The sequence below is a fragment of the Colius striatus genome, chromosome 2 (assembly GCF_028858725.1).
Source record: "Colius striatus isolate bColStr4 chromosome 2, bColStr4.1.hap1, whole genome shotgun sequence".
NCBI classification, from domain to species: Eukaryota; Metazoa; Chordata; class Aves; order Coliiformes; family Coliidae; genus Colius; species Colius striatus.
In genome coordinates this window covers 5,173,180-5,200,513 of record NC_084760.1, presented here as the reverse complement: position 1 = coordinate 5,200,513, position 27,334 = coordinate 5,173,180, and the positions used below count along the sequence as shown (strand labels likewise).

Sequence of the window (27,334 nt, the reverse complement as noted above, 5' to 3'; positions counted from 1 at the left end):
ACCAGCAGCCCAAGAAATGTGGGTTCAAGTCTGCAGAAATCATGTTAGTGTTTCTCCTAAAGCTCCACTGGCCCCTCGGCAGGGCAGAGGTGTGGATAGAAGCCCACCCTGAGGCCTTTAAAGACCACAGATGATGTCTGAATGAGAAGTAACACCCTAGGGATGAAACATCCCATGAAAGACCCCACAAATGAGATGTCTCACACACAGGGAGGCTGTCAGGCCCACAAGCATCCTTCCTTATTTCAGTGAGTCTCTCTGGAGCTTTGATCTAGACATGGCCCAATGCAGTACCAGTGCACAGGTCTGCAAAATCATTGAGTCACAGAATGGTGGGGGTTGGAAGGGACCTTTAGAGATCATCTAGTCCAACCCCCCTGCCAAAGCAGATCCCACCTAGATCAGGTCACACAGGAACGTGTCCAGGTGGGTCTTGAGACCTCCAAGGAAGGAGCCTCCACACCCTCCCTGGGCAGCCTGGGCCAGGGCTCCCTCACTGAAACACTGACACAGTTTTTCCTTAAGTTTCAATGGAACTTTTTGTGTTCCAGCTTCATCCCATCACCCCTTGTCCTGTTGCATGTCTTAGGTCATGCAGCTCTTGTACTGCATCCGAGGAACAGCATTTGTTTTGCAGAGGTACAGAGTAAGTATCATTCCTGTTCTAATAACCTATTATTTCTTTGTCACAAAATCCAATACATTAAAAAGAAAGTGTGAAGCTTGTTGTATGCGGGTTTGATCTTCATCACTTCAAATCAAGCACACACACCTCTCACAGCCCCTGGCCCTGACCATCCCCCTGCATGAGGAGATTCTCCCATTGCAGCAGCAATGATTTGTGACCTGATCTAGGTGGATCTGCTTCTGCAGGGGGGTTGGACTGGATGGTCCCTTCCAACCCCTACCATTCTATGATTCTATGAATCTATCTATTACACACCTTTCAAAACAACACCTAATCCATCGGCAGGTATGTTCACCTCTTTTGTTCTGGCTTTATGGCCAAGCTAGGTTGAAAACCAGTGCCAAAAGCACCGTTGTTTAAATACCACAAACAAGTGACAATGCAGGATGGTAAGGATAATTAGTCATTGCAAAAGAACCCCAACATGTTTGCTGTCAGTTGGCTTGCAGTAGCTTCACTGCCAACTGGCATATTTTCCTGGTTACCTAAAAACAGAAGTCAGCTGGGTGGCACGTTCTCCTCCCGACCCTGCTTGGCAGCCTTCTACCATGTACTGTACAATGTCTGTAGAGGATTTCTTAACTGTAAAAGAAAAATCAAAAGAGTCACACAAAGCTCTTGAACTGACCATCTGGAGAATGTCTTGCACGAAGACTCCAGTTTTTAAATGAGATAAAGAATGGTCTTAACTTACTAGTGACACAAGGAAAATGGCAATGAGAGCAGTTAGTGGTTGGCTATAAAGAACAGAGTGAAACAGATTTATACAAACATCTTATCTTCAACACCCCTATGCTTTAAACATACAGAGTTTTAAGCACATTATGGTCTCTTTAGTCAAAGCAGAAAAAAACCACACACTTAAGTTCTGTTTCTATTCTTTAATCATAATGGATAAAGGAAAAGCAGTCATGTTGGTAATATCCTGCCCAAAGCTACACAGATCTCCTCATTACCTTCAAGGGTGGGTGTCATTCTCAATTCCACACTTAGCTCTTTATTTTTTTAAGGGGAAAAAGCCTTCAGCAGGCCACTATTTTCTTCCCAATAAATACTTAAGTTGCAAGGTACAGCTTTTCCTTTATAAAGGTGCCCTTGTGCTGTGGAGATTTTCCTGTAAGGGTGTGGTGGAGCCCTATCTCACAGCTCGTTCTACAGCACAGCACATTGCAGAGCAGGTACTTCCAGCTTCAGGCACGTCACAGAATCACAGAATGGTTGGAAGGGACCTTTAGAGATCATCCAGTCCAACCCCCCTGCCAAAGCAGGGTCACCTAGATCAGGTCACACAGGAACATGTCCAGGTGGGTCTTGAAGACCTCCAAGGAAGGAGCCTCCACACCCTCCCTGGGCAGCCTGGGCCAGGGCTCCCTCACCTGAACAGTGAAAGAGCTTTTTCTTATATTGAAGTGGAACTTTTTGTGTTCCAGCTTCACCCCATCACCCCTTGTCCTGTTCATAGATACCACAGAAAAAAGTGCTGCCCCAGCCTCCTGACACCCACCCTTTAGATATTTATAAATGTTAATAAGATCTCTCCTCAGTCTCCTCCAGACTAAACAGCCCCAGTTCCCACAGCCTTTCCTCATCAGGAAGATGCTCCAGTGCCCTGATCATTTTGGTGGCCCTGCACTGGCCCCTCTCCAGCACTTCCCTGTCCCTCTTGAGCTGAGGAGCCCAGAACTGGACACAGGACTCCAGATGAGGCCTCACCAGGGCAGAGTAGAGGGGGAGCAGAACCTCCCTTGACCTGCTGCCCACACTCTTCTTGCTGCATCCCAGGCTGCCATTGGCTTCTTGGCCACGAGGGCACATTGCTGGCTCATGGTCAGTTTATTATCAACCAGGACTCTCAGATCCCTTGCCACAGAGCTGCTCTCCTGCAAGTCAGTCCCTAGCTTGAGGGTCATTTTCCCCTCATCCAGGTTGTTGATGAAGATGTTGAACAAGACTGGCCCCAGAACCCATCCCTGTGGAACTCCACTGGCCACAGGCCTCCAACTCGACTCTGTGCCATTGATCACCCCCCTCTGGGCTCTGTCATTCAGCAGCTCTCCATCCACCTCACTGTCCACTCATCCAAGCCACACTGCCTGAGCTTTCTGATGAGGATGTTGTGGGAGACAGTGTCAAAAGCCTTGCTGAAGTCAAGGCAGATGACATCCGCCGCTCTCCCCTCATCCAGCCAGCCGGTTATGCACCCATAGAAGGCATCAGGTTGGTCAAACAGGATTTCCCCTTGGTGAATCCATGTTGACTCCCCCTGATAACCACCTTTTCCTTCATGTGTTTCGTGATGGCATCCAGCTGTGATGGCAAGGTACACCTATGATGCTAAAAGGAGCAGGAAAGGTATGTAATAGTTCAGCTAATTTCCTGAGCATATCTTGCCCTTGAAACTTTTATAGACCAGGATCAAAACATAGTTTATGAGACAAAATTCTGTCAGAGGTGAATCTTCATTTTGCTTATTGCTTCTACTGGCAGCAAGAAGTTGAGACTTTGAGCTTATGTACACATACACATCACTCAACTGTGAAGTGAAGTGTGCTTCATTTGTTAAAAAGCTAAGAATAAAGAAGTTCTTGCTCCCAAACAAAGCCTGTTAAAAGAAGAAGGAAGCCTTCAGAGAGCAACATGCTACTTTTAACCCATTTATAATGCCTCAGTAGGGAGAGCATATGCTAGTTTTATCTGGTCTCAAACCTTTCAGTGCAAGAAAATGTCCACAGTTACCAAGTCTGGGAGAAATGAGATGAGAGGAGAAGGATGTGGAGAAAGGAAATGTCTCGAGACTCCTGTGAAGTTGATCATTAGTTCATTTGAGGGTGAAATGAGACAGAAGTCCCAGGTCAGTTAATGGAAAAAGGAAGCTTGTCCAGTTTATCTGGACAAAGCATCTCATTCACCTCATCTAAGAGTTTTAAATATTGGGATAAAGGATGCTCAGCAGTACATAAATCTTACAGGTAGGCAGAGATGTATTTAAAGCAAACGAGGAGCTCACCTTGAGGCTCATTAACCAACAGCAGGCATTTCAACACGGCTGGCAGGACTAAGTCAATGTCACACAGCTCAGTGCTCTGGCTTCTCTGAAGTACTTCCAGAATGAAGGCAAGGACTGAAGCCAAGCGAGGAGGAGGAGCATTACCTTTGAACTGCATATAGCTTTCACTGGGAAGACAAAGGAAACCAAAAGAGAGGCTGCAATTTGGGTTTTTTTCCATTCAATGCAAGCACCATACACCTTAAAATAACTTTGTGGTATTTCAGCAGGATGCCTATTACACAGATTTCTATCTTTAGGCTCAAGTAATGGCTTCTATTTGTCTTAGTCTTAGAAAACACTCCCAATTTATCAGAGGACACTGATGCCTTCTGACTCTTCTGTTGTGGGAAGTGAGAAATAGCAGTTATCATTATTATTAGAGCTAAAAAGCCAAGCGTGACTATAGGAGTAAAAATACAAAGGCAGCTTCGTAAGATAACTGGGGAAAAAAGGAGGAATCAAGAATTCTAAGGCCAACATCCAAACTGAGCTGCTGTTCAGTTACTTTATTTAGCTTTATGTGCTTTTGTCAGCTCACAATCCAACTTGTTCTAACAGCTCTGCTGTTACACTGGCACTCTTTATTTTCATCAACACTGTGTTGCAACAGGACAGCCAATATCTGCTTTTGCTCCTCCACAATTCACACAGTCATGTCCAGGGTAAGATTTGTCACAAAGGTGACCTATTCACCTGCAACAAGAGCAAAGTCTGACACTGTGCACACTGAATGTTCTGAATTGAATGCCTTCATTCGTTGCTTTTCCCCAAAGGGATGCAAAAATCTGAACTCCCGTTAACTTGAGGTTACAAATGGCTTGACTGAAATGTGAAGACACAAGGTTTAGGTGGAAGCATTCAGGACAGAAAAGTGCAGGTAAAAAGGGCACAGCATTTATTCATCAGTTAGCAGGAGCACTCCAAAAGCTGCAAATTGACTGGTTGGATATTTCATATTAAGTACCATTAGATCATAGAATCACAGAATGGCAGGGGTTGGAAGGGACCTTTAGAGATCATCCAGTCCAACCCCCTGCAGAAGCAGGGTCACCTAGATCATGTCACACAGGAACGTGTCCAGGTGGGTCTTGAAGACCTCCAAGGAAGGAGCCTCCACACCCTCCCTGGGCAGCCTGGGCCAGGGCTCCCTCACCTGAACAGTGAAATAGTTTTTTCTTATGTTTAAGTGGAACTTTTTGTGTTCCAGCTTCATCCCATCACCCCTTGTCCTGTTGCTAGCTACTATAGAAAAAAAGGGATGTCCCAACCTCGTGACACACACCCTTTAGATATTTGTAGATGTTAATAAGATCTCCCCTCAGTCTCCTCTCCTCCAGACTAAACAGCCCCAGGTCCCACAGCCTTTCCTCATATGAAAGATGCTCCATTCCCCTGATCATCTTGATGGCCCTGTGCTGGCCTCTCTCCAGCACTTCCCTGTCCCTCTTGAGCTGAGGAGCCCAGAACTGGACACAGGACTCCAGATGAGGCCTCAGCAGGGCAGAATAGAGGGGGAGCAGAACCTCCCTTGACCTGCTGTCCACACTCTTCTTGATGCATCCCAGGCTGCCATTGGCCTTCTTGGCCACGAGGACACATTGCTGGCTCATATTTAGTTTATTATCAATCAGTTTATTAGATACCTCCAAAGAAGACACACATATTCACTGATCAATGCATCAATTAAGACCCACCATCCTCATTAAAGAAAGACTCACTCAGGTGTGCCTCTACTGCTTTCAAATGAAACCTGGCTTGGAGAGATCTGAGTGCTTAATGGTACAGCTTCACTTGGCACAGCTAAGCTGTAACACTTCACATTCCTTGTACTGTGTGGCCTTACCCACTTTGATATTAGCAACTCTGTAATCTTCTGTTCCATGAATTTACAATGAAAATGTCACACTAATTTTGGAGGCAGTTGTTCCACTAAAATGGTTCTCTGACCTGGATAAGACAGCCCTGATCACATGGTTCAAGTTCCTCTGTGCAGCAGCAAAGCACTCAGTAGCTTTCACAAGCCATAACAGCTGAGGAACTCTTCATATCTATGTGTAAACCTACTGGCTGCCTCCTGACCACTCAACAGTTTGTAACTCAGACTTGCTGCTCAGCCCCAAGATATTCCTCCCAGATCACACACTCACAAATAACTTTAAGATGTAAAAGTCTGAGTATTCATGAGTTAAAAACATGTCAGAAGTAAGACTATCACATCTTAATTAAGCAATAATACAGCCTTTACCTACAGGATTGCCTATTGTATTTACCTAAGCTCAACAATAACATTTTCTTAATGTGTATACATGCTAACACAGAAAGATACAATAACCTTGGACGTAAGCAATCGCTTTGCCTTTGAGGGGGTTTAATTCCTCTCCCAACACAGACAAAAAGTACACACTGTTCCTTCTTCTGCAGCACATAAACCAAAGCTTTGGCCTTTCAGGAGCAGAATTTACAGCTGCTGTTGAGGTTGTGTGAGTAGTGACAGCACATGGAACAAGTGCTCTCTCCTTGCCTCAATGTCTTCCTTTTCCCACACTCCAACTCTTCCGTTTCCCCTGGGTAGCTGGCACAACTCTGTACAGCCTGACCCTTAACACTGCAACGAGGCCTCCCATGCTCAGGCAACTGTGGCCACTAAGGCTCTGTGACCCTAAATGCAGCCTGAGACACAAGCATATGATAATGTATGTTGCTGTGCAATTTTTCTTGAAAAACATTTGCTTTTCTCCACTAGTCTGCAGATTTTCCCAACTTTACTCTCCTCTCCTACATATGTTGTCCTTCACAGAATCAATACAGTTGGAAAAGACCTTTAAGATCGAGTCCAACCCCTCACCTCACACTGCCAGGCCCATCACTAAACTAACCCATGTCCCTCAGCACCTCATCTGTGTGTCTGTTGAATATCTCCAGAGATGGTGACTCCACCAGCTCCCTGGGCAGCCCCTTCCAATGCTTCATAACCCTCTGGGTGAAAAAGTTCTTCCCACTGTCCAACCTAATCCTCCCCTGGTGCAACTTGAGCCCATTTCCTTGTGTCCTGTCATTCATTACTTCAAGTAGTTGTAGAGAGCGATCATGTCTTCAGCCTCCTCCAGGCTGAACACCCCCAGCTCCCTCAGCTGCTCCTCATCACATTTGTTGTCCAGACCCTTCACCAGCTTTGCTGCCTGTCTCTGGACATGCTCCAGCACCTCAATGTCCTTCCTGTAGTGAGGGGCCCAGAACTGGACACAGTATTTGAGGTGCAGCCTCACCAGTGCTGAGCACAGAGGGACAATCACTGCCTTGGTTCTACTGTTCACACTATTTCTGATCTAGGTCATGATGCCCTTGGCCTTCATGGCCACCTGAGCACGCTGCTGGCTCACGTTCAGCTGCTGTCAATTAACATCCCCAGGGCCTTTTCCTTTGGGCAGCTTTCCAGCCCCTCTGCCCCAAGCCTGTACCACTGCCTGGCGTTGGTGTGGCCCAAGCGCAGGACCCAGCACTTGCCCTTGTTGAATCTCAACCTGCTGCCCTCAGCCCATCGCTCCAGCCTGTCCCTCTGAAGAGCCTTCCTGCCCTCAAGCAGGTCTATGCTCCTGCACAGCTTGGTGTCATCAGCAAATTTACTGAAGGTGCACTCAATCCCCTCATCCAGGTCACTGACACAGATGTTGAACAGAACAGGCCCCAGCACTGAGCCCTGGGGAACACCACCGGTAACTGGCTCCCAATCAGATTTCCCTTGCTCCCTGCCCAGGCTCTTCCCACAGCCAAATGATCAGTTACTGAGAAAAACACCATGGCATTCCCATTCCCAAGTAGATAAGGAGTGCTCTTTTCCTTACTTTATGACGTGCAGCGTGGTCTTCCGCAGCCGGAGCAGCTGAGGGGCTGTGACGGAGCTGCACAGAGCAGTGAGCACAGGATGCTGCCCAGCTGCCAGCGCCGTCGGAGACGAGGGGAGGAACCGGCCAAAATACTGTTGGATAATGCTCCCCAGCAGCTGATTTAAGTAGGCACCCTGAGATTGGGACTGGCAACATATAAAGGACAGGCCCTGTAGAAGAAGAGTTTTTAACAGTGAGGAGTTGCATACAGGAACAGTTCTTAGTGTGACAAAATGAGGGTAAACTTGTCACCATTTCTAAGGGATTTAGAGGTTTGAGTGCGGGTTTCATTGAAATCTGTTTAAGATAAGGCTAAAAGTGCTGTGATTTATCCAATACGAGCTACATTGGTCCAGAGAAAAATCTATGATAGTACTTGGAATCACAGAATGGTAGGGTTAGAAGGGACCTTTAGAGATCATCTAGTCCAATCCCCCTGCAGAAGCAGGGTCACCTAGATCAGGTCACACAGGAACATGTCCAGGTGGGTCTTGAAGACCTCCAAGGAAGGAGCCTCCACAACCTCTCCGGGCAGCCTGTTCCACTACTCTGTCAGGCTTTCCCAGAAAGGGCCTATCTGATCACTGCCCATAGTTACACAGCATATACACAGTGTACCTCTGAAAATAGAGTACTCTTCTTACTGCTACAAGTAGCTGTGAGGGAAAGTTAAGAGCTTCCTTCCCCTTCTTTTGATCACTTCTTTTGATTACTGAAAGGCAGAAGAGCAAATCACTAAGAGAAGAAAGTCGAGTGACCTCTGGTCACAAGGGTCACAACCAGCAGCACAAACAGAAGCCCCCTGAGAACTGAAGAGTTTTCACAACAGTTCTGTCCAACAGGAACAATAGTGTAAAAGAAACTCAAGCACTGAGTTCCCTACACAGTAACTTCAACAGTATGTAGTGGGTGTGGGACGGTAGTGATTTTCCACAGCAGCTCCTGCAGTGCTGTGCTTACTGTTGGTATCAATAGTATGACTCCTGCTGGCACAGCATCAGGGCTGTCCCTCCAGCATTCCTTCCCCCACCTTCACCAATAGCTGTGGGTGAGCACAATCTTGGGAGGGACCACGGCCAGAACAGCTGCCCCAGGCTGACCAAGGAGATATTCCACAGCATATGAGGTCAGCTCAGTAATATAAACTGGGGGAGAGGAGCAGGAAGGGGAGGCGAGATTCATTTCTGCCCTTCCAAAAGCGAGCGCTACGCGTGCCGCAGCCCTGCTTCTCGGGAGGTGGCCGGACATGGCTGCTGATGGCAAGTAGAGAGTAACAGCTTTAGCTGCTTTTGCTTTGCTGTTTCTTTATTAAACTGCTTTTATCTCAACCCACGAGACTCCCATCTTATTTTCTCCCCTTCCCTGGCTTGCTGAGGAGGTGGGGGATAGAGGTGTGCTGGGCACCTGGCATCGAGCCAAGCTCAAACTACCACACAGTACTTCAAACTTCCACTGGCATTGCAATTCAGACTCCAGTTCTGGTAGGAGAAGTACCTGTCTGGGTGCTGCTGGTTGCAGAGGTAAAGCTAATGCCCTAATACATGAATGAATAGTTCAAGCCAAGCCACTCCTCTTCCCCAGCTACCAACAAACAGCATTGCTGTTGCTTTTCACATAGAAGTCCCTCCCCCAAAAGATTTTCATCTATACCCATCTGTGTGAACATGACAGAACGATTCTTTGAGGATAAAAAGCAGTCTGAGACAAAGCTGAGGATCTTCTTGGCACTGACTTGAAATGAGAAGTTTGATTCCACAGTAAACAAATACAGGAAACATGAGATTTGAGAAATGAGATGCTTCAGGGTCAGCCTGAAGACTTGCTGGAAGTGGCCCTCTGGAATGCAGACATGTTCAGTTACAATTTAACTTCAACATACTTCTAGAGCTCCTTGGTAAGTCCCAATGATAAAAACCACATTTCCTGAACTGAGGTGTTGATAAACAGTTCAGGTTCTCTCTTGCTTTTATATCTATACAGCAGAATTTTGTAGGAAAAAGGAGCTGCTGCTATGTGGGAATTCTGGATTGTAAGTAGCAGAGAGACTGTTACAGATGACATTACTTAGCTTGTAACCTTGAGTGTCTGGTGTCTTCACTATGTGGCAGCAGGTATAAAGAGTTGTCTGTGCTTGCTGTACTACAGCTCTTACAAAAAGATAGAAAATATTCCATAATCCCTGTTTTAACACTCCAAAAAACCCAAGCTGTGAGAAAGTGTATTAGGCTGTCTGATAAAAGGGGCCCAAGGAACATCACAGCCTTACAGAAGACACCTGCAGGAATCCATGAAGAACATAATACCCATGAAGAACAAACGATGATACACACTAAGATGAGACAGTCCTTCAAACTGAGGACCAACAAATGCTACATGTTATCAAGAAAAGGAGCAAGAAATCAGTTGCTATTTAATACTAAGAGCTACTGTTCAAGAAATGATCCTAAAGGTGCATTAAAAAGCAGAAAATATTAGCATTTAGTTATCTGAAAGAACAATGACCGTTTGCATGTCTGATAGTTCCATTTGAAGATGGACCAACACACCTGGTCTAATTGTTCATAAAAGCAGGTGCATTTTTTTGAGTCAAAGAAAACTGGTTCTAATTTCTGGGGGAGAGATGTAATCTGATTAAGGAGGAAAGCATTCAAGAGCACAACACCACCCCCCAGGCAAGAGCATTACTGAAAGACACTCTCCTCGACTAGAGAGGGGTAAAAAGGACATAGATTCTTTTCTTTAATTACCTGATGAGGACAGAGAGAGCCTTTGAAACTCTGTAAGGAGAGCTGTGAACTCTGTTACAGACACAGAAAATGCCTCCTTTTTACCTGTGACCTCATGTTTACTTTAGAAAGGATTCTTAATTCCTTTTTGGTGTCTCAGGCAGAGATGTTGCAGCTCAAAACTGGTGTAATTTTTAAATCCATGTGGTAATAGTAAGATTCCCTCTTCATTAAGAATGATCCTTGTCATTTTTCCTAGTGAAAGTTTTAAGATGAGCACCAGTATCTTCCACAATACAAATTCTCTTTTTCCAGGGAGACCACAGTGAGAACAATCACCTTCCATTTTGCTGGGAGCCACAAAAGCTTCCCCAAACAAAAAGTTCTCCTTTCTACATAATAGAAAGATCCCTGAATCGGCCCTTACACCTGAAGGGCACATCTACACCATCAAAGCTCTCCAGGAAAGAAATGTCACACCTTTGACCCTTCTGCTTTTAACATAACCTGAAAGTTTCTGGAATAGAACCAGCATTTCTCTTTTGGACATGAAGTCACTCTGTCTGTAGCTCAACACTGTGTTCTTTATTTTGGACTCCTTTTTCTTACAGAGTGCAGAGAGCAACAGCCCTGCATGAGACCTGACAATGCCCTGAGGGACAGGGAAGTGCTGGAGAGAGGCCTGCACAGGGCCACCAAGATGATCAGGGGACTGGAACATCTTCCTGATGAGGAAAGGCTAAAGGAACTGGGGCTGTTTAGTCTGGAGAAGACTGAGGGTGGATCTCGTTAATATTGACCAATATCTAAATGGTGGGTGTCAGAGGGTTGGAGCATCATGTACAGCAGATACACATTTCTGTTGTATCTAGTGACAGGACAAGGGGTGATGGAAAGAAACTGGAACACAAAAAGTTCCATTGAAACATAAGGGAAAACTCTGTCAATGTTGAGTTGAGGGAGCCCTGGCCCAGGCTGCCCACGGAGGGTGTGGAGGCTCCTGCTCTGGAGACATTCCAAACCCACCTGGACGAGTTCCTGTGTGCCCTACTCTAGGTGGTCCAGCTCTGGCAGGGGGGTTGCACTGGATGAGCTTTCGAGGTCCCTTCCAGCCCTTGAGATTCCATTATTCTGTGTGATATCCCAAGTGGCACAAGGGATACGTTCCCAACACTGCACAGCATCTCTGAGTGCAATGGCTAAATAGCCCAGGCAGCACTGGCCAAGATGTGATAGCATCACACAGAACTTGACCAGAGATCTGAAATCGATCACATCAGACCCCTAGGACAATCCCTTCAAAGCAGATGGACTTTAAAGGTTGACAGAGCTGCTCTCTTTTTCTTAACCATGTTCTTTAACCATCTTACGAGCTTAAAAAAACACCTAAAACAAAGACATTTTAAGGGGAGCAGAGGGGCATAACAACATCTGCTCCTTATTTTAGCAGAAAGGCAACTGATTCCTGTGTATGTTCACTGCAGGAACCTTTTGTGGCCAGAGCTGCCTCTTTCCTCTGATTTATCAGTGTATCTGTAAATCACCTGTGGAGAGCGAAGAACCGATTAGTATGGATTACTGGAACTATTCACTGCAGAAATGCCAAGCTATCTAATGATGACTTACATCATCAGTCCCTGCTGTTGGAATAAATCTGCTACTCACCAATTAATGTTGTACAGTTCCTATTAAACACATACCATAATTCACTAAATGTATTAATAAGCTTGCTCAAATATCAGACCACAGATGTGGCTCACGGGAGGGCTTTTAAGGTCTGATCTCTGACAAATGTTGAGCCTGTACAGACCCATTAAAATCACTGGAAAATGTATGTGCCAAGCACTACTTACAATTAAGCTCTTTCACCATTGATATATTTACATAGAAATCAAGCACCTTCTGTATTTGGACTGGATTAACATTGATAAATCAAGCAGGGTGTCCTACCTTTCCCATCATTATGTATATTATGCATATTCCATGCACCCTTTACTGTAGTCTACCAGATATGCTCCAACTACTATTTCTTCTCTAGAACAAGTTCTGCATACCTCTTCAGCTCTTTCCCACATTACTGGCAATTGTGTACTACAATTCCTCCAAACCATTCACCAAGAAACCCATCCAAGAGCAATCTCAAGCTGAAGTTCCCCACAGTAGGCTTCAGCAACCCACTATCACACGAACCAACTTCTTTTTTCACCGTGGCAAAACACTCAAGGTCAGGTTTTACGTGCTCCACCATCCCATAATTAAGAACAGTCCTATAAAGTGAGCAAATGCTGCTCATTCATGTTCTTCATGCTTTACCTTCTCAAGTCTCATATTCAAACAACTCTGACCACAATTTTGATACTCTATCCCAACAAAATCTTTCTTAGGTCATCAAATACTACCCAAAGCAATGATGCATGGTGAAAGAAATCATATCCAGACAGTAAACTTTTAGGCAAGAAGAAAAATACTAGTGTTAAAGTTGCTAAAGCTAATTGATTTTGACAAAGCAGCATCAGCTACTGAGTTTGAAGGAAGCTTCTAGGCAATTATAGAATGGCAGGGTTGGAAGGGACCTTTTCAAGGGATGTTTCAATGTAACTTTTTGTGTTCCAGCTTCATCCCATCACCCCTTGTCCTGTTGCTAGATACCATAGAAAAAAGTGCTGCCCCAACCTCCTGACACCCACCCTTTATATACTTGTAAATATTAATGAGATCCCTCCTCAGTCTCCTCTTTCCTAGACTAAACAGCCCCAGGTAAGCCCAATGTACAATGGAGAACAGGCCAGCTGCTTAATAACTATCAAAAGGCACAGCTGTGTAGCCCAAATTTGAAGTACTAAACACAAACACAACAAGTAAATACAGTCAGTCTGAATTGAGGAGAGGGAAGTGCAACATATAGTCTTAATGAGAACCTCAGGCAATTGTTTGTGCTCATGTAAAATGAAGCAAAAGCTGTAATTTTGATTGATTAGAAACAAACCTGTAGGTTTAAGGTGGTGAAGGAGGGTGAGATTCAGGCATCAGTTTGGATGAACTGTGAAAGTACCAATAAACCATGTTGTGGGACAGAAGGAGCTTCGTATGTTGTCCTAAAAGATGAAATAATGCCGTCTGCCATTGCAGGGTGATGAACAAAGGTGACATCCTCTTGGTACAGCACAGTGCCAAAGATTTGGGGAATCTTTGTCTATACAATTGAAGAATTCTATAGGATTTCATAAGATGGCTGCATCAATGAATGTGTGGAATTAATTACCTGCTACTAAGAATGATTTCAAGTCCTTTCAAAACTCACCTCAAAGGATCAAATAAACCCCGTTAAGATAACTTGTTAAGAGCTCTGCAACAAGGGAAGCTTTGCAAACCACTGCTTGCAAACTGAGACATTTTCTGAGATCTAAGGAAGTTTCTTTGGACAAAGGAGGAGCAGCTCACAGTGAAGGAGCTGAAGAAGGAGAAATCAGGACAAGAAAAAAAGAAGATTGAGATGAAGCCTGGAACTGTTCAAAAGATTGGAAAGAAAATAAAAAGGAATTGAAAAGACCTCTGAGAAGAAACACCACTTTAGGGCTTTTGTGCTTTGACTATGAACAAAGAATTTGCATGAATAAGGAGATATTTTCCATGGTCTCCAAAGTCCTGCTTCTTTATTTTCATGTAACTGCCAAAGGATTAAGTTTTAAGCTAGAGAATTAACTGGCAGAGATCTATCGATGTTTGTCTAACGTTAGGGTCAATTAAGGCTTCTGCACTAATATGACCACTGCTCCACCTCCACAAATAGGCACTGGACATAGGGCAGCCACCCAAGGAGAGTCTGATCACACATTTCACCAGCAGTTTAAGTTAGTCAGGGTGGGGTTATTCACACAGTCACAGAATGGCAGGGGTTGGAAGGGACCTCTAAGATCATCTAGTCCAACCTCCCTGCCAAAGCAGGTCCCACCTAGATCAGGTCACACAGGAACGTGTCCAGATGGGTTTGAAGACCTCCAGAGCAGGAGCCTCCACACCCTCCCTGGGCAGCCTGGGCCAGCGCTCCCTCACCTCACACTGACAGAGTTTTTCCTTATGTTTCAATGGACCTTTTTGTGTTCCAGCTTCATCCCATCACCCCTTGTCCTGTCACTGGATTTCTGTCTCTCTGTCTTTTGCCCCACCACATTGACACGCTTTCCCTCCCACATATACTGTTTTATCACTTTTCTGATAAGCCCAACTGGGTTTTGTTTGTTTGCTTGTTTTATGGGGATAGTTACTAGCTGAATCAGTTTACAAATTGCTATCCACAGAATCATTAAAGCAAATTAAATGGGAACACACATGGGGATGAAAGGGAATGAATTTAACCTTAGGCCATGTCGGCTTAAGCCAACTGTGAAACGATAACCTGAGGAGTCAGAGAGTGCCTAAAATCCACTCAGTCTCAAAGGAGATCAGAAACAGTCCCAAGAGATTTTCTTTTCCTAAACTGATCTGGAAATATTTTCAAGTTGATTCTAAATTGGAAGTTTCCCACTTTCCCCAAGTAAAAGGGAAGTCTCTTGAAAGAATGAAGTATTTTGGAGCACTTTAAAATGCTGGAACTTTGTAAATACAAACCATTAATAAAAGTTCAGATGTTCCATACTGGAGCAGAAAAAATAAGTCTTCTCCTAGCTTCTCTCCCCAGAAGTGTTTGTCAAATTAAATAGTAACTTGTTCTCTAGAAGTAGCATTCATCTGTAACTATGTGGTCAATAAGATCATCTAGCTCAGCTGGAAAGCACATGGACTACACAGCAGACTGCTGAAGAGAATGCCAGTGAGCTCAGGGTCAGAGACTGACAAAGAAAGCAGGAAACAAGGGTCCACAACACTTTGACTTCAAAACCAACTTGAGTGGCTTCATCTTAAAACTTCATCCTTAAGTGCAGCCTAGAGAAAGTGTGCTCTCCAACTAAATTAGCAAGCAGGCAGTCACACTATGTGGTAATATCAGTATCCAGATGGTCCTACATGTATATAGCTCCTGAAAATACCTACAGAGCAGTAAAGCAAATCATATTCTGCATATCATTATACAATCCTATTCACTTCCACCCAACACCCCATCTATCACAATGCAACTTTTGAAAGGAATGAATCAGAAGGATGTTTACGACATCACCACTGCATTGTCTCGCAACACAACCCTGTAGAGTAAGCAGTTAAGACTGCAGTCAAAACGAAGACTAGGAGGAAAGGGACAATACTAAGCAAAAAGGTTTCACAAGGGAAAACTTGTAAACTTATTTCTTTTAGAAATACATTCCTCTTCTCACTGGCACAAATTAGCTTTTTTCTATAGCATCAACCTTCCAGAGGTTCAAGAGTGATAGGTAAGCTGAGGGAAGGAGGAGGAATAATGGGCAAGAAGGCTTCACACATGGAAGTGTGAGCAGCAGAAGCTTGACTCAGCAAAACATTTTCTCCAACTATTAAGATAAAACAGTGCCATGATACGCAGAGGATTACCTTTGGTTGCTAAGAGCAAGGAAAAAAGAGTAGCTCATCTCTAATTATCTGATTAGCCAAGTCAGGGATGACTTAAAACATTTGTTTGCTCTATCATCTCAATGACCAGGTTGTTGATGAAGATGTTGAACAAGACTGGCTCCAGAACCCATCCCTGTGGAACTCCACTGGCCACAGGCCTCCAACTCAATTCTGTGCCTTTGATCACCCCCCTCTGGGCTCTGTCATTCAGCCAGCTCTCCATCCACCTCACTGTCCACTCATCCAAGCCACACTGCCTGAGCTTTCTGATGAGGATGTTGTGGGAGACAGTGTCAAAAGCCTTGCTGAAGTCAAGGTAGATGCCATCCGCTGCTCTCCCCTCATCCAGCCAGCCGGTTATGCACTCATAGAAGCCATGAGGTTGGTCAGACAGGATTTCCCCTTGGTGAATCCACGTTGACTCCCCATGATAACCATCTTTTCCTTCGTATGTTTGTTATGATTATTTGATCCACTGTTTCAGAAATCTCTTGTATCAGAGACAGATGTAAAGAGCCAGTTGGCTAAAAGCTTTCTATATACAGTGATCAGACACAGCAGCTCTGGAGTGTACCACAGCATAGCTGCATGCAATGAGAGGAAAGCTAATGGGGTGGCATTTTTCCTTTCAGTTCTACATGAAGAAAAAAACACCTCCCCTCGCTGCTTCTTTAAATTCAGTCAATGCTTGGTTTGATTAGGGGGAAAAATGAAAACGTCCTCTGCAATATGAAATCATTTTCCTGAAGATAAGTTTGTCTGCTGATAATGCAGTTCAGATATTTACCTGAAGATAAAGAGGTAGGCTTTCCTGAATGGCAGACAGCAGAGCCACAGGCAGCTCTTTGTCCTGCTGAAGCACAGAGTGTGGCAGCAGTAAGCAATCCACGATGCGGAACAAGAGTTGCTGCGCTTTGGAAGTAGCCAGTATTGGTGCCCAGAACTTTACCAGACAGCCTGTTGAAAAAGAAATAACAAACAAAACCAGTCAGGAGAACAATAAAGAGAGCTTAAAGCAGCAAACATGTTAAATTAGATAATCCAGGAGTAGCAACAGCAACTGAAATGTCTCACTGCTGTGTACTCACTCTATGGTATCCCCTTAGAAGCCCAGTTAAGATGACTCAAAGTGCATTTACAGTTCAGCAAAATGAAAACACTACATTGATTCAATACTTTGCAGATTTTAGGCAAAGGTAAGTTTTAGCTTTTAGGTAAGTTTTAGGCAAGTGAAGCTGCTTTAGGAAAAAAACAGTAACGTTAAAGGAAGGACAGTCTCTCACATCCCTGCAGGGAAATGAACTAAACTTGGTACATAACACTACTGCAATCAGCACACACACACTTAAACAGTTACCTTACTGTGTACATCCATCACATTTCACAGAGATGCTGCCTTTGCCTTCCCTTCACATTTATCTACCACCACCGTGGCCTCATCAGCAACTACTCACACAGCAGTTCAACGTAAGGAAAACATTACATATCTTTCAAACGATATCTAATACATCTCATTCAGCAGATTAAAAAGAAAGAGGGGCAGCCAACTCCTTTAAAGCAGCATGGTTTCTCCAGATCTTTGTGGGCTTTCACTTCGCAGCATGAGAGCCCCAGAGAACATCTTTCTTGTTTTCAACACATTAATGTATCGCTGTCACAGCTCAGAGCCGGGTTTAACATCTTCCACTTGAGGTGCCAGAAAAAAACAGGTAAAGAGGTGTTGATGTGTAAATACCCAAACTTTGAGAAACATCTTTATTGAGGGTGAGGTGTAATTCTTCTTGAGAGAATAACTCTGTACTTGTGAGTGTTAATGCTCATAATACAGATTAAATAAAACCAGATGCCTGTGTAGTAGTTCCCACAGCCGTTGTTCACTTGATATTTAATTAGAAGCAGGAAAAGTTTGCTGGGTTAAGAATACAGGAATATCCCAAGAAAATATGGTTAAGACTTTGAAAATAATGAAAGATCCAAAGTAGGCTGTTAGAAGATATTATTAATCTATAAAAGTCATTCATTACTATCTCGAAAAGCAACGCAAAACAACATTAATCTTGTGGAGTGAAAGAAAACACAACGATCAATCATCGAGAGAGAGAACAATCACTTAACAATACTTCTAATAACGTTGTCTGAGCTTCCTGTTTTGAAACAAACACGTTCATTCTGGCTAAAAGTACTTCTTCCATTACCAGTGCTGTGATGTATGGGACAGTAGAAGACAATCTGGCCACAGGCAGGAGGTGTTTACATTTGTTACGTTTCTTGCTTTGTCCTTAGAATTTAACAAGCCCACTAGGAAGTGACTGCAATACATTCTTTCAAAATCTTTGTACTGTTTTCTTAACTAAAGGACAATTTCTTGCATACAACATCATGACTGAAGATTAACCATTTCCTACCATAACAAACAGAAGGGAAAGCACCACAGAATCATGGAATCTTAAGGGTTGGAAGGGACCTGGAAAGCTCATCCAGTGCAACCCCCCTGCCAGAGCAGGACCACCTAGAGTAGGGCACACAGGAACTCATCCAGCTGGGTTCAACATGGGCAAGTGTAGAGTCTTGCATCTGGGAAGGAATCAATCCTTGTACCAGTACAAGTTGGGGAATGAATTCTTAGTAGAATAGAGGAAAGGGACCTGGGGGTGCTGGTGGGCAGCAGGATGAGCATGAGCCAGCAATGTGCCCTCGTGGCCAAGGTGGCCAATGGCATCCTGGGGTGGATTAGAAGGGCTGTGGGCAGTAGGTGGAGAGAGGTTCTGCTCCCCCTCTACTCTGCCCTCATGAGACCACATCTGGAACATTGTGTCCAGTTCTGGGCCCCCAGTTCAAGAAGGACAGGGAGCTGCTGGAAAGAGTTCAACACAGGGTCACCAAGATGATGAAAGGAGTGGAGCATCTCCCTTATGATAAAAGGCTGAGGGAGCTGGAGATGTTCAGCTTGGAGAAGAGGAGACTGAGGAGTGATCTCATCTGCATTTACTAATACATCAAGGGTGGGTGTCAGGAGGATGGAGCCAGGCTGTTCTCAGTGATGGCCAATGATAGGACAAGGGGCAACAAGTACAAGCTGGAACACAAGAGGTTCCAAAGAAACACAAGGAAAAACTTGTTCCCTGTTGAGGTGAGGGAGCACTGGCAGGGGCTGCCCAGATGGGCTGTGGAGTCTCCTTCTCTGGAGACATTCCAACCCAGCTGGACGAGTTCCTATGTGACCTACTCTAGGTGGGATGATCTTTCAAGATCCCTTCCAATCCTTAATATTCTGTGACTTTGCTTTTTTAAACCCTTAAAATAGACAGTATAGAGAAAAATAATAGTCTTACTTTACTGATTCCTTAAAACTATTTCCCAAAAGAGAAGTTGCAAAATAATCACCTATGGTCCAATAGGTAAGCTGCAGACCTTCTGGTGGTCCTTTTGCCTTCAGGTAAGGTTTCACATACTTTAATACATCACCTAAATACTCCAGAGCCTTTGTTACCATGGCAGATTTCTCAGGGAGTGTCTGGAGGCTGCTGTAAATTCTACCAACAGCCTGAGAAAACAGAAACATTGAAATAATACATTTGCTAAGTCTCTTACAAGTTTTATGTGAGTAATTTCTTTTCATGTACAGATAAAATCTGATCTCAAATCCCTTTTCCCTAAGATTGTCCAATGAAGCTGACACAAAGATGTACAGTACCTTAATGAATTGGACAAGAGCATTTTTAGGGTCTTGCTTGAAAATTGACTCTTCGATGTTAGCCTTTGAAAGAATGTTTTCTACTTCTGAGAGTTTAAAAATCAGTCTTGTCATCTCAGTCAGCTGCTCCATATAGGCTCTCCCTGTTTGTTATAAGACATCACAGCAATAAATATAGTATGCAGTTAAGCTTTTTGATGTACTTTAGCCTCAAAATGAAATGTGATTTTAAAAGGTCGAACATACAAGGATCCTGCCACTGACTGCTCCTCTCTAGACAAAACCTGTGTTTAAACCAGTTATGTTTCCAACACACATACACCAGAATGAAGAGGATTAAATGTGTACAACCAAGCTTTACATTTTGTTGATATCTGTCTTCAAAGTCTACCAAATCTGAATAGTTGCCAGATGTGTTATACAAACAATTTTAAGTGCAGTGTTTTATAGAAGTGATGAGGTATTGTTCTAAGAAAGCAAAATATCCAATACAGAAAGAGGAAGAACTACTTGTAACTGGATTATTCTCCCCTCTCCTTCCCCCCTCACCCCTTTTAGGGCACTCACAGCATGATTTCTGACTATTTACTTCAGATTTCCACTTTTTTTTTCAGAGTGGTTTCTCCATGGGCGAAAAATAGCCTGTCTCCTTGGGAGCAACTTTTTGTTCTTTGCTTCCAAGGAAACAAGCTCTTTTATCTTTTTTTGTGATAAGTTTGTCATATGCAGAGCAGACAAACTATCAATAAATAGCACAAGCAGCGTAAAGAAACCCATTTTGTAATTAGGTAAAAGTAAAGGAATACAAACATAAATACATTTTGTAATTAGCTGGCAATGTTTGGCAGTTTGCAGTATAGAATCATTACTGCAGACATCAGGGAAATGTGAACACTTACCAACTGTTCCCTCAGCATCTGTCTTGGCCAACGTACCACTAGGTTGATCTATGAACATTTGCAAAATGCATCGAAACCAAGAACGTACTGTCAAAGCTTCATAGGATGGATATCCCATGCTAGAAAAAGCTTCACACACTGCGCTGCAGAAGGGAGAGAGGAAGAAAAAGGTAGAGGGATCTAATAAAAGTACACAAACAGGTGGCAGCATCTGTACAGACATACAGAAACAGTGCACAGGAACAGCTGGAAATGACAGAAAGGCCAACTGACATTCCTTTTGTGTTCTATACAGACTTTGCTCATAATACCCTGATGCCTAAAATCAGAGAACACAGTAAATCTGGTAATGGCACACATGGGAATATAAAAGCATATATACACATACATATATGTTTTCACAGAATCATAGAGGGTAGAAGTTTGAAGGGACCTTCAGAGATCATCCAGTCCAACTCCCCTGCAGAAGCAGGGTCACCTAGATCAGGTTGCATAGGAACATGTCCAGGTGGGTCTTGAAGACCTCCAAGGAAGGAGCCTCCACAACCCCTCTGGGCAGCCTGTGCCAGGGCTCCCTCACCTCACAGTGAAATAGTTTTTCCTTATGTTTAAATGGAACTTTTTGTATTCCAGCGTCTTTCCATTACCCCTTGTCCTATTGCTAGATACCATCAAAAAAAGTGCTGCCCCAACCTCCTGACAGCCACCTTTCAAATACTTGTGTTAATAAGATCCCCCCTCAGTCTCCTCTTCTCAGACTAAACAGCCCCAGGTCCCGCAGCCTTTCCTCATAAGGAAGATGCTCCAGTCCCCTGATCATCTTGGTGGCCCTGTGCTGGCCTCTCTCCAGCAGTTCCCTGTCCCTCTTGAGCTGAGGAGCCTTGAACTGGACACAGGACACCAGATGAGGCCTCAGCAGAGCAGAAGGGGAGCAGACCACATAAAAAACTAAACAGAGTGTGTGTGTGTGTGTGTGCGCGCAAATTCACACAATGGGAAATGCCTTAATCTAACAATGAGTAAACTGACACGACTATCTAAACTGACAATGGAAATAATTTATCTGAATCAACCTGGAACTTCATATTGACAGTGCTTAGGCTACTCCAGCCTTTCATCTAAAGCTAGCTCGGGTGCCCCATGCTACTCTGACGTCTGCTCAGTTCTAACTCCGTAAAAGATGGAGAAGAGAAGGTCTGCTTTAGCAAATAAACATATGTCATGTTTGAAACAGATCAAAAAAGGAAACATAAAAAGGCACCTTGGAGATGAGAAAGAAAACCACTATACTTGATGTACACTTGCAGACATATGCATTTATGTATGTCTACACACGTTAAGCATATACATTCCCACACAGAGCAAACTTGCTGCATGTACTTTCAATCAAACAGGTACTACTATTTTACCAGCCAGGTGTCAGGATGGAGTCAATGGCATCATCAAAACTCCATGAACTCTACTGTTCAGTATTCCCAAAGTTTTACTTGCCTTACCATTATGAGTTGCTGCTGTAGGAACTTGTTCCTAAGCATATCAGCCCCACATCATTACTTCTGCAGAAACTCCTTGCTAATGGACAGCAGGTTTGTTCTACACCTTCTTTCCAATTCCTATCAGATGAGCCCTGGCTGTGCTTCAGGTCAGAGAAATCTCTTGAAAATAGTTACACCTTTTTTATTTGAGAGATTTCCTCCCTGGTCAGTCCTAGGTGTTTCAACTTTAATGAAAAATGCTTGTACCCTTCTTGATTTATGTACATATAAATCTACTTATTTTCTACTGAATTTAACTCATGCTTGCAACAAAGTCCACACGGGTCCAGGTGGAAACCAAACTGGATTCTGCTTATCACTAAACAACACCAATAAAGGCTTTTTTTTACATTTTGTTGAGTTAAAACTAATGACAACTGTATATTTTGTCTGAGCATCCTTGACTAAGTACTACTGACTGAATAAGGAGAACAAATGTAAGAAAATCATAGAATCATAGAATGGTAGGGGTTGGAAGGGACCTTTAGAGATCATCTAGTCCAATCTCCCTGCAGAAGCAGGGTCACCTAAATCAGGTCACACAGGAACATGTCCAGGTGGGTCCTGAAGACCTCCAAGGAAGGAGACTCCACAACCCCTCTGGGCAGCCTGTTCCACTGCTCCATCATGCTCACAGTGAGATAGTTCTTTCTTATGTTTAAGTGGAACTTTTTCTGTTCCAGCTTCATCCCATCACCCCTTGTCCTGTTGCTAGCTACTATAGAAAAAAGGGATGTCCCAACCTCCTGACACCCACCCTTAAGATATTTATAAATGTTAATAAGATCCCCCCTCAGTCTCCTCTTCTCCAGACTAAACAGCCCCAGTTCCGCAGCCTTTACCTCGTATGAAAAGTGTTCCAGTGCCCTGATCATCTTGGTGGCCCTGATAACAAATGAAATTCCAGTACCAAAGGAGAAAGAAACCCCATGATGCCTTAATGTTTTTGCAGTATTGTACAAACAATGTCAGCCTTATGTCACCTTGATGTGCACAGCTATGCTACTTGGCCTCAAAGGCTCATAAAACCACTTCCTGCTGTAGCCTCGCTCTTGTTTTTCTTGCTTTCTGCTAGGCAGGCCACTTATACAATCATAGAATGGTTTCAGCTGGAAGAGCCCTTTAAGCTCATGGAGTGCAGCCTTTGTCCCAGCCCTATCAACCACTAGACCATTTCCCTCAGGGCAACATCCACCCAGCTCTGAAACCCCTCCAGGGACAGTGACTCCAGCACCTCCCTGGGCAGCCCCTGCCAATGCCTCACAACCCTTGCAGCAAAGAAATTCCTCCTCACATCCAGCCTGAACCTCCCCTGCTGCAACTTGAGGCTGTTTCCTCTTGTTCTATTGCTTGTCACTAGGGAGAACAGACCCACCCCTATCTGGCTACAGCTTCTTTTCAGGTAGTTGGAGAGAGTAAGGTCTCCCCTGAGCCTTCTTTTCTCCAGGCTAAACAGCCCCAGATCCCTTAGCAATTCTTCACAGGGGATGTGCTCCAAATCCTTTCCTAGCTTGGTAGCTGCCTCTGGATCCTCTCCAGTACCTCAATGTCCCTCTTGCAGAGCAGCATCTTCCTAAAACTGGAGGGGAATACATGCTCCTAATCCTTAAGAAAGGAGAGAACAATAACTACTTGCTAGAAGCATGGGAAGTGGTCCTTTTAAACCTTATATATGTGCTCAAAACTTAAGTAGACTCCAACTCTGTAACTCTACAAGACACTACCCAACATGGATCTGGAAAGGAACTTTCAGGCACTTCTGCAAAGGAAATGCCAAAGCTCATGCAGGTGTTCCTAAGGGCACAGCTTGTCCATCAACACCTTTATCAGCCACATTGAAATAGCTGATAGGATATACAACAGCATCAGCCACAAAATAATCTTTTTTAACTCTTTAACTGAGAATGTTTGATGTGAAAACTATCAGAGCACAGTAACTGTAAAGTCTTAAAATCCCGGCACTTATATGTTTTGGTAACTTTTGCTCAACAGCTGCCTGACATAAGTCCATCCAATCTTAGTCATATTTTACTTTCTTGGCCTTGGGGCAACTGATAGAGGAAACAGACAATTCTCTTTGAGTCTGGGCAATCATAACCTCAACAGCTTAGGGGCAAAATATTTGTCTCTGTGTGAATGCTTTCTGTCCCATGCTTCCAGTAGGACTGAAAAGCAGAGTGGGAACATACGCACACATAAGCAAAGACAAATATCCATCATCACTCAACTGTGGAGTCATGTTTTCCCCTGCTAGTTCTCTCCATGAACCTGACATTTTCAGATAGTCCATGGCACGACCTGACAGCAGGGCAAGGTCCCTTCATTCTTTTCTGAGGCAGTATTTGGAAGTAAGTTTTAATTCCTTTGGAGTGCAAGCCCTGCTTAATTTGGGTTTTCCAAATTCTTGCACAAATGCTCTAAGCAATCAACAGCCAGGTAACTATCATCAGTACTAACTGTACTTTTAGGTGAAAATATAGCAGCAGGGCTGTATGGTGAACTCTGTACATGCAATGTGTGAGTGTTCGGCATTTGCTAATGCAACCATGCTCCCAAACACTTGGGAACAGGAATGCTTTGGCTGTGGTTCCAAATACAGTAAATGACACCTCATATCTGTTGATCTAATGTATCTATTGTATCTAATATATCAGGTGTTTAATGGACTGGTTTCAATCACTTAAGTGTTTACTGGGGGAACCAGTACTTAGACTTAAGCACCTAAATGATACCAAAATTAAAGTTTAGGCATAGAAATATTTTTCTTGATCTCACCTGAAGAGCAACAAAATTCAAACTATAAATGGGGATGTATGTGTTTAACTCCTACTTAATTCAGCACATGCGAGGTATCTGCAACCTTGCATAAAACTCACCCTATAAAGATCACACAAGAGAAATATGGCAAAGGAGAGGACTAAATTCTCCCCTCCTGAGTTCCAAACTGACACAAAGAACTAAATTCAACATCTTTTAACATCTCCCTGCAGAAAGGCCAGAGCCTCATCTTTGCTGATCACACTGAAATAGTCTTTACTGCATGCTGACTTACAGCTACATTCCTCAGTACAATATGTACCCTAAACATGTGCAACATATTTCACTCTCAAATACAGTTCAACATAGAAACACTCTTTCTTTCCTCTCTCACTTCCCCTCCTTCCAAAGCTTGAACCAGAACCAGGGCAAGGGGGAAAAAAAACACCCCACACCACAACAACCACCTTCACTCTCAACTACCTTCAGCTCGTGGAGGCCTATTATTCAGTTCAGAGAGGTCTACTGTTCATAGAATCACAGAATGGTAGGGTTGGAAGGGACCTTTAGAGATCACCTAGTCCAACGCTCCAGCTCAAGCAGGGTCACCTAGATCAGGTCACACAGGAATGTGTCCAGGTGGGTTTGGAAACCTCCAGAGAAGGAGCCTCCACAACCTCCCTGGGCAGCCTGGGCCAGGGCTCCCTCACCTCAACATAGAAAGAGTTTTTCCTTCTGTTTCAATGGAACTTTTTGTGTTCCAGCTTCATGCCATCACCCCTTGTGTCACTGTCACTGAATACAACAGATAAAAGTGCTGCCCCAACCTCCTGACACCCACCATTTAGATATTTGTAACTATTAATGAGATCCTCTCCCAGTCTCCTCTTACTCAGTTTGTAAAGGCCTATTGTCCTGGTTTAGCAAGGAGCAGCTTTTGCTTGGTACCAGGGGGAGCGGGCTGCACTGAAGACTTGGTAAAGAGTTTGTGGACTCTCCCCCAGCTCCTGGGTTCACACCCAGCTCCGGCCCGGCTGGGCCAATCTGGCACCTCTGCCAGCACTATTTAGGGACAGGAATTTGAAGTGCTGGCAGGAGGTGTGAGAGTGATACAAGATGGAGGCGACCATGCAGACCCCACAGTCAGAGAAGGAGGAAGGAAGGAGAAGCAACACATCAGAAACCCCTCTGTAAGCCGTGGCGAGCATGCAGCTGTACCCCTGCAAGCCATGCAGGGCCATGGCAGGACTGAGAGCCACCAGCAGCTCCGTGTGAGTGAGCCCGGACGGGCGAGGGACTGTGTGGGGAGACGGCCATGGCACAGGCCGTGCTGGAGCCTGCGGGCCCAGAGCAGCCCCACACGAGAGGCAGAGAGGAGCTGCAGCCTCTGGGATCAATGCGTGTGGGAGCAGCCCGGGCAGGGCTGTGTGTGTGTGAGGGACCCCACGGGCTTGCAGGGAGGATGGGTGCAGAGCCCACCTGTCCTGAGGAGGGACAAAGGGCAGAAGCCATCGGGAATAGACTGACTGAAACCCCCACTCCCTGCGCCCCTGAGCCGTTCATGGGGGGAGGAGATAAAAACCCTGGGATCAGGGCTCTGAGCCTGGGAAGAGGGGAGGGGTGGGGAGAAGGTGTTCTTAAAGGGCTGGTCGGACTCTTCATTGTTGTACTACTCTGTGTTGTTTTATTTTGATTATGTTTTAGTTGGTGTGGCATTAAATTATTCTCTGTTTCCTTCCCCAAGCCCAGCAGCTTGCTCTGTTTTGTCCTGAACCTCAAGGGGCAATTAAGCTCTCCCCACCCTTTGGTAATACTCAGGCTATTCAGTACTTGAGGCTAATCGTGGTCTTTTGTTCCCTGATGGGCCTAAGCCATGACACCTAGGAAGGCAAATAAAATTTCTCAGGTATTTAAAATTGACTGGACAGAGTGAGCAGATGCACCACACAAGTTAGACTGCTTGATCTCAGGAGTCCCTTCCAACCTGATTCTGTGATTCTGTGAGAAGTCAACACTGGCTTCTAAACCATAGGACTGTGATGAATTTTCTGAGCCTGTTATTTAAGGTATCCATGCAGCAGGTCTCAGAAAGCTGAACACAAATATGCACTTAGAAAGTGTTGCAAGCTTGTTAAAAGAGTTTTAGTGCATGCATTTCCTAATGATAACTTTCCTTATAGATAAAGTTTATCTTGACTTTTTGTACTATTTAAGTTTTTGTGTTAAGTGGAACTGATAGGGGAAAAATAAGATCACTGCTTTTCATTAGAAACCTTTAGATTTACCAAGTTACATTATTCAGCTGTGAATGCAGCTACAGCAGGAGGCTACTGCCCTGCCCTAACAACTTTGCCCAACAATATTGTAACAAGAGAAGGAGGTGGATAACCATAATGATGCAAACTAAAAATAGGTTATGGGTTCAGGTATTTCACTTTGATGCAGGATCACTCTTCATGGAAGTTCTGCTCTGAAGGTATTGTCTTAGGTCCTCATTCTCCAAAATCTGTTCGTAATAAAACTGTTTCCACTGGGGAAAAAACACATGGTTGGCTATATAAAAGACCAATAACTTTTTC

General features: G+C 44.2%; 2 protein-coding genes across 2 annotated transcripts in view; one reads left to right on the top strand and one right to left on the bottom strand.

The window, feature by feature from the left end:
* Nucleotides 1-27,334, bottom strand: part of MMS22L (MMS22 like, DNA repair protein) — a 107,531-nt gene that overhangs the window by 3,292 nt on the left and 76,905 nt on the right. The window contains exons 17-23 of the mRNA XM_061989708.1: nt 20,464-20,606; nt 19,565-19,707; nt 19,255-19,414; nt 16,658-16,827; nt 7,580-7,791; nt 3,696-3,862; nt 1,174-1,270 (exon numbers count right to left, since the gene is read on the bottom strand). Of these exons, the coding sequence (XP_061845692.1) occupies nt 1,174-1,270; nt 3,696-3,862; nt 7,580-7,791; nt 16,658-16,827; nt 19,255-19,414; nt 19,565-19,707; nt 20,464-20,606 (1,092 nt within the window). The remainder of the gene's footprint in view (nt 1-1,173; nt 1,271-3,695; nt 3,863-7,579; nt 7,792-16,657; nt 16,828-19,254; nt 19,415-19,564; nt 19,708-20,463; nt 20,607-27,334) is intronic.
* Nucleotides 1-27,334, top strand: part of KLHL32 (kelch like family member 32) — a 216,236-nt gene that overhangs the window by 149,978 nt on the left and 38,924 nt on the right. The gene's annotated exons all lie outside the window — the stretch shown is intronic.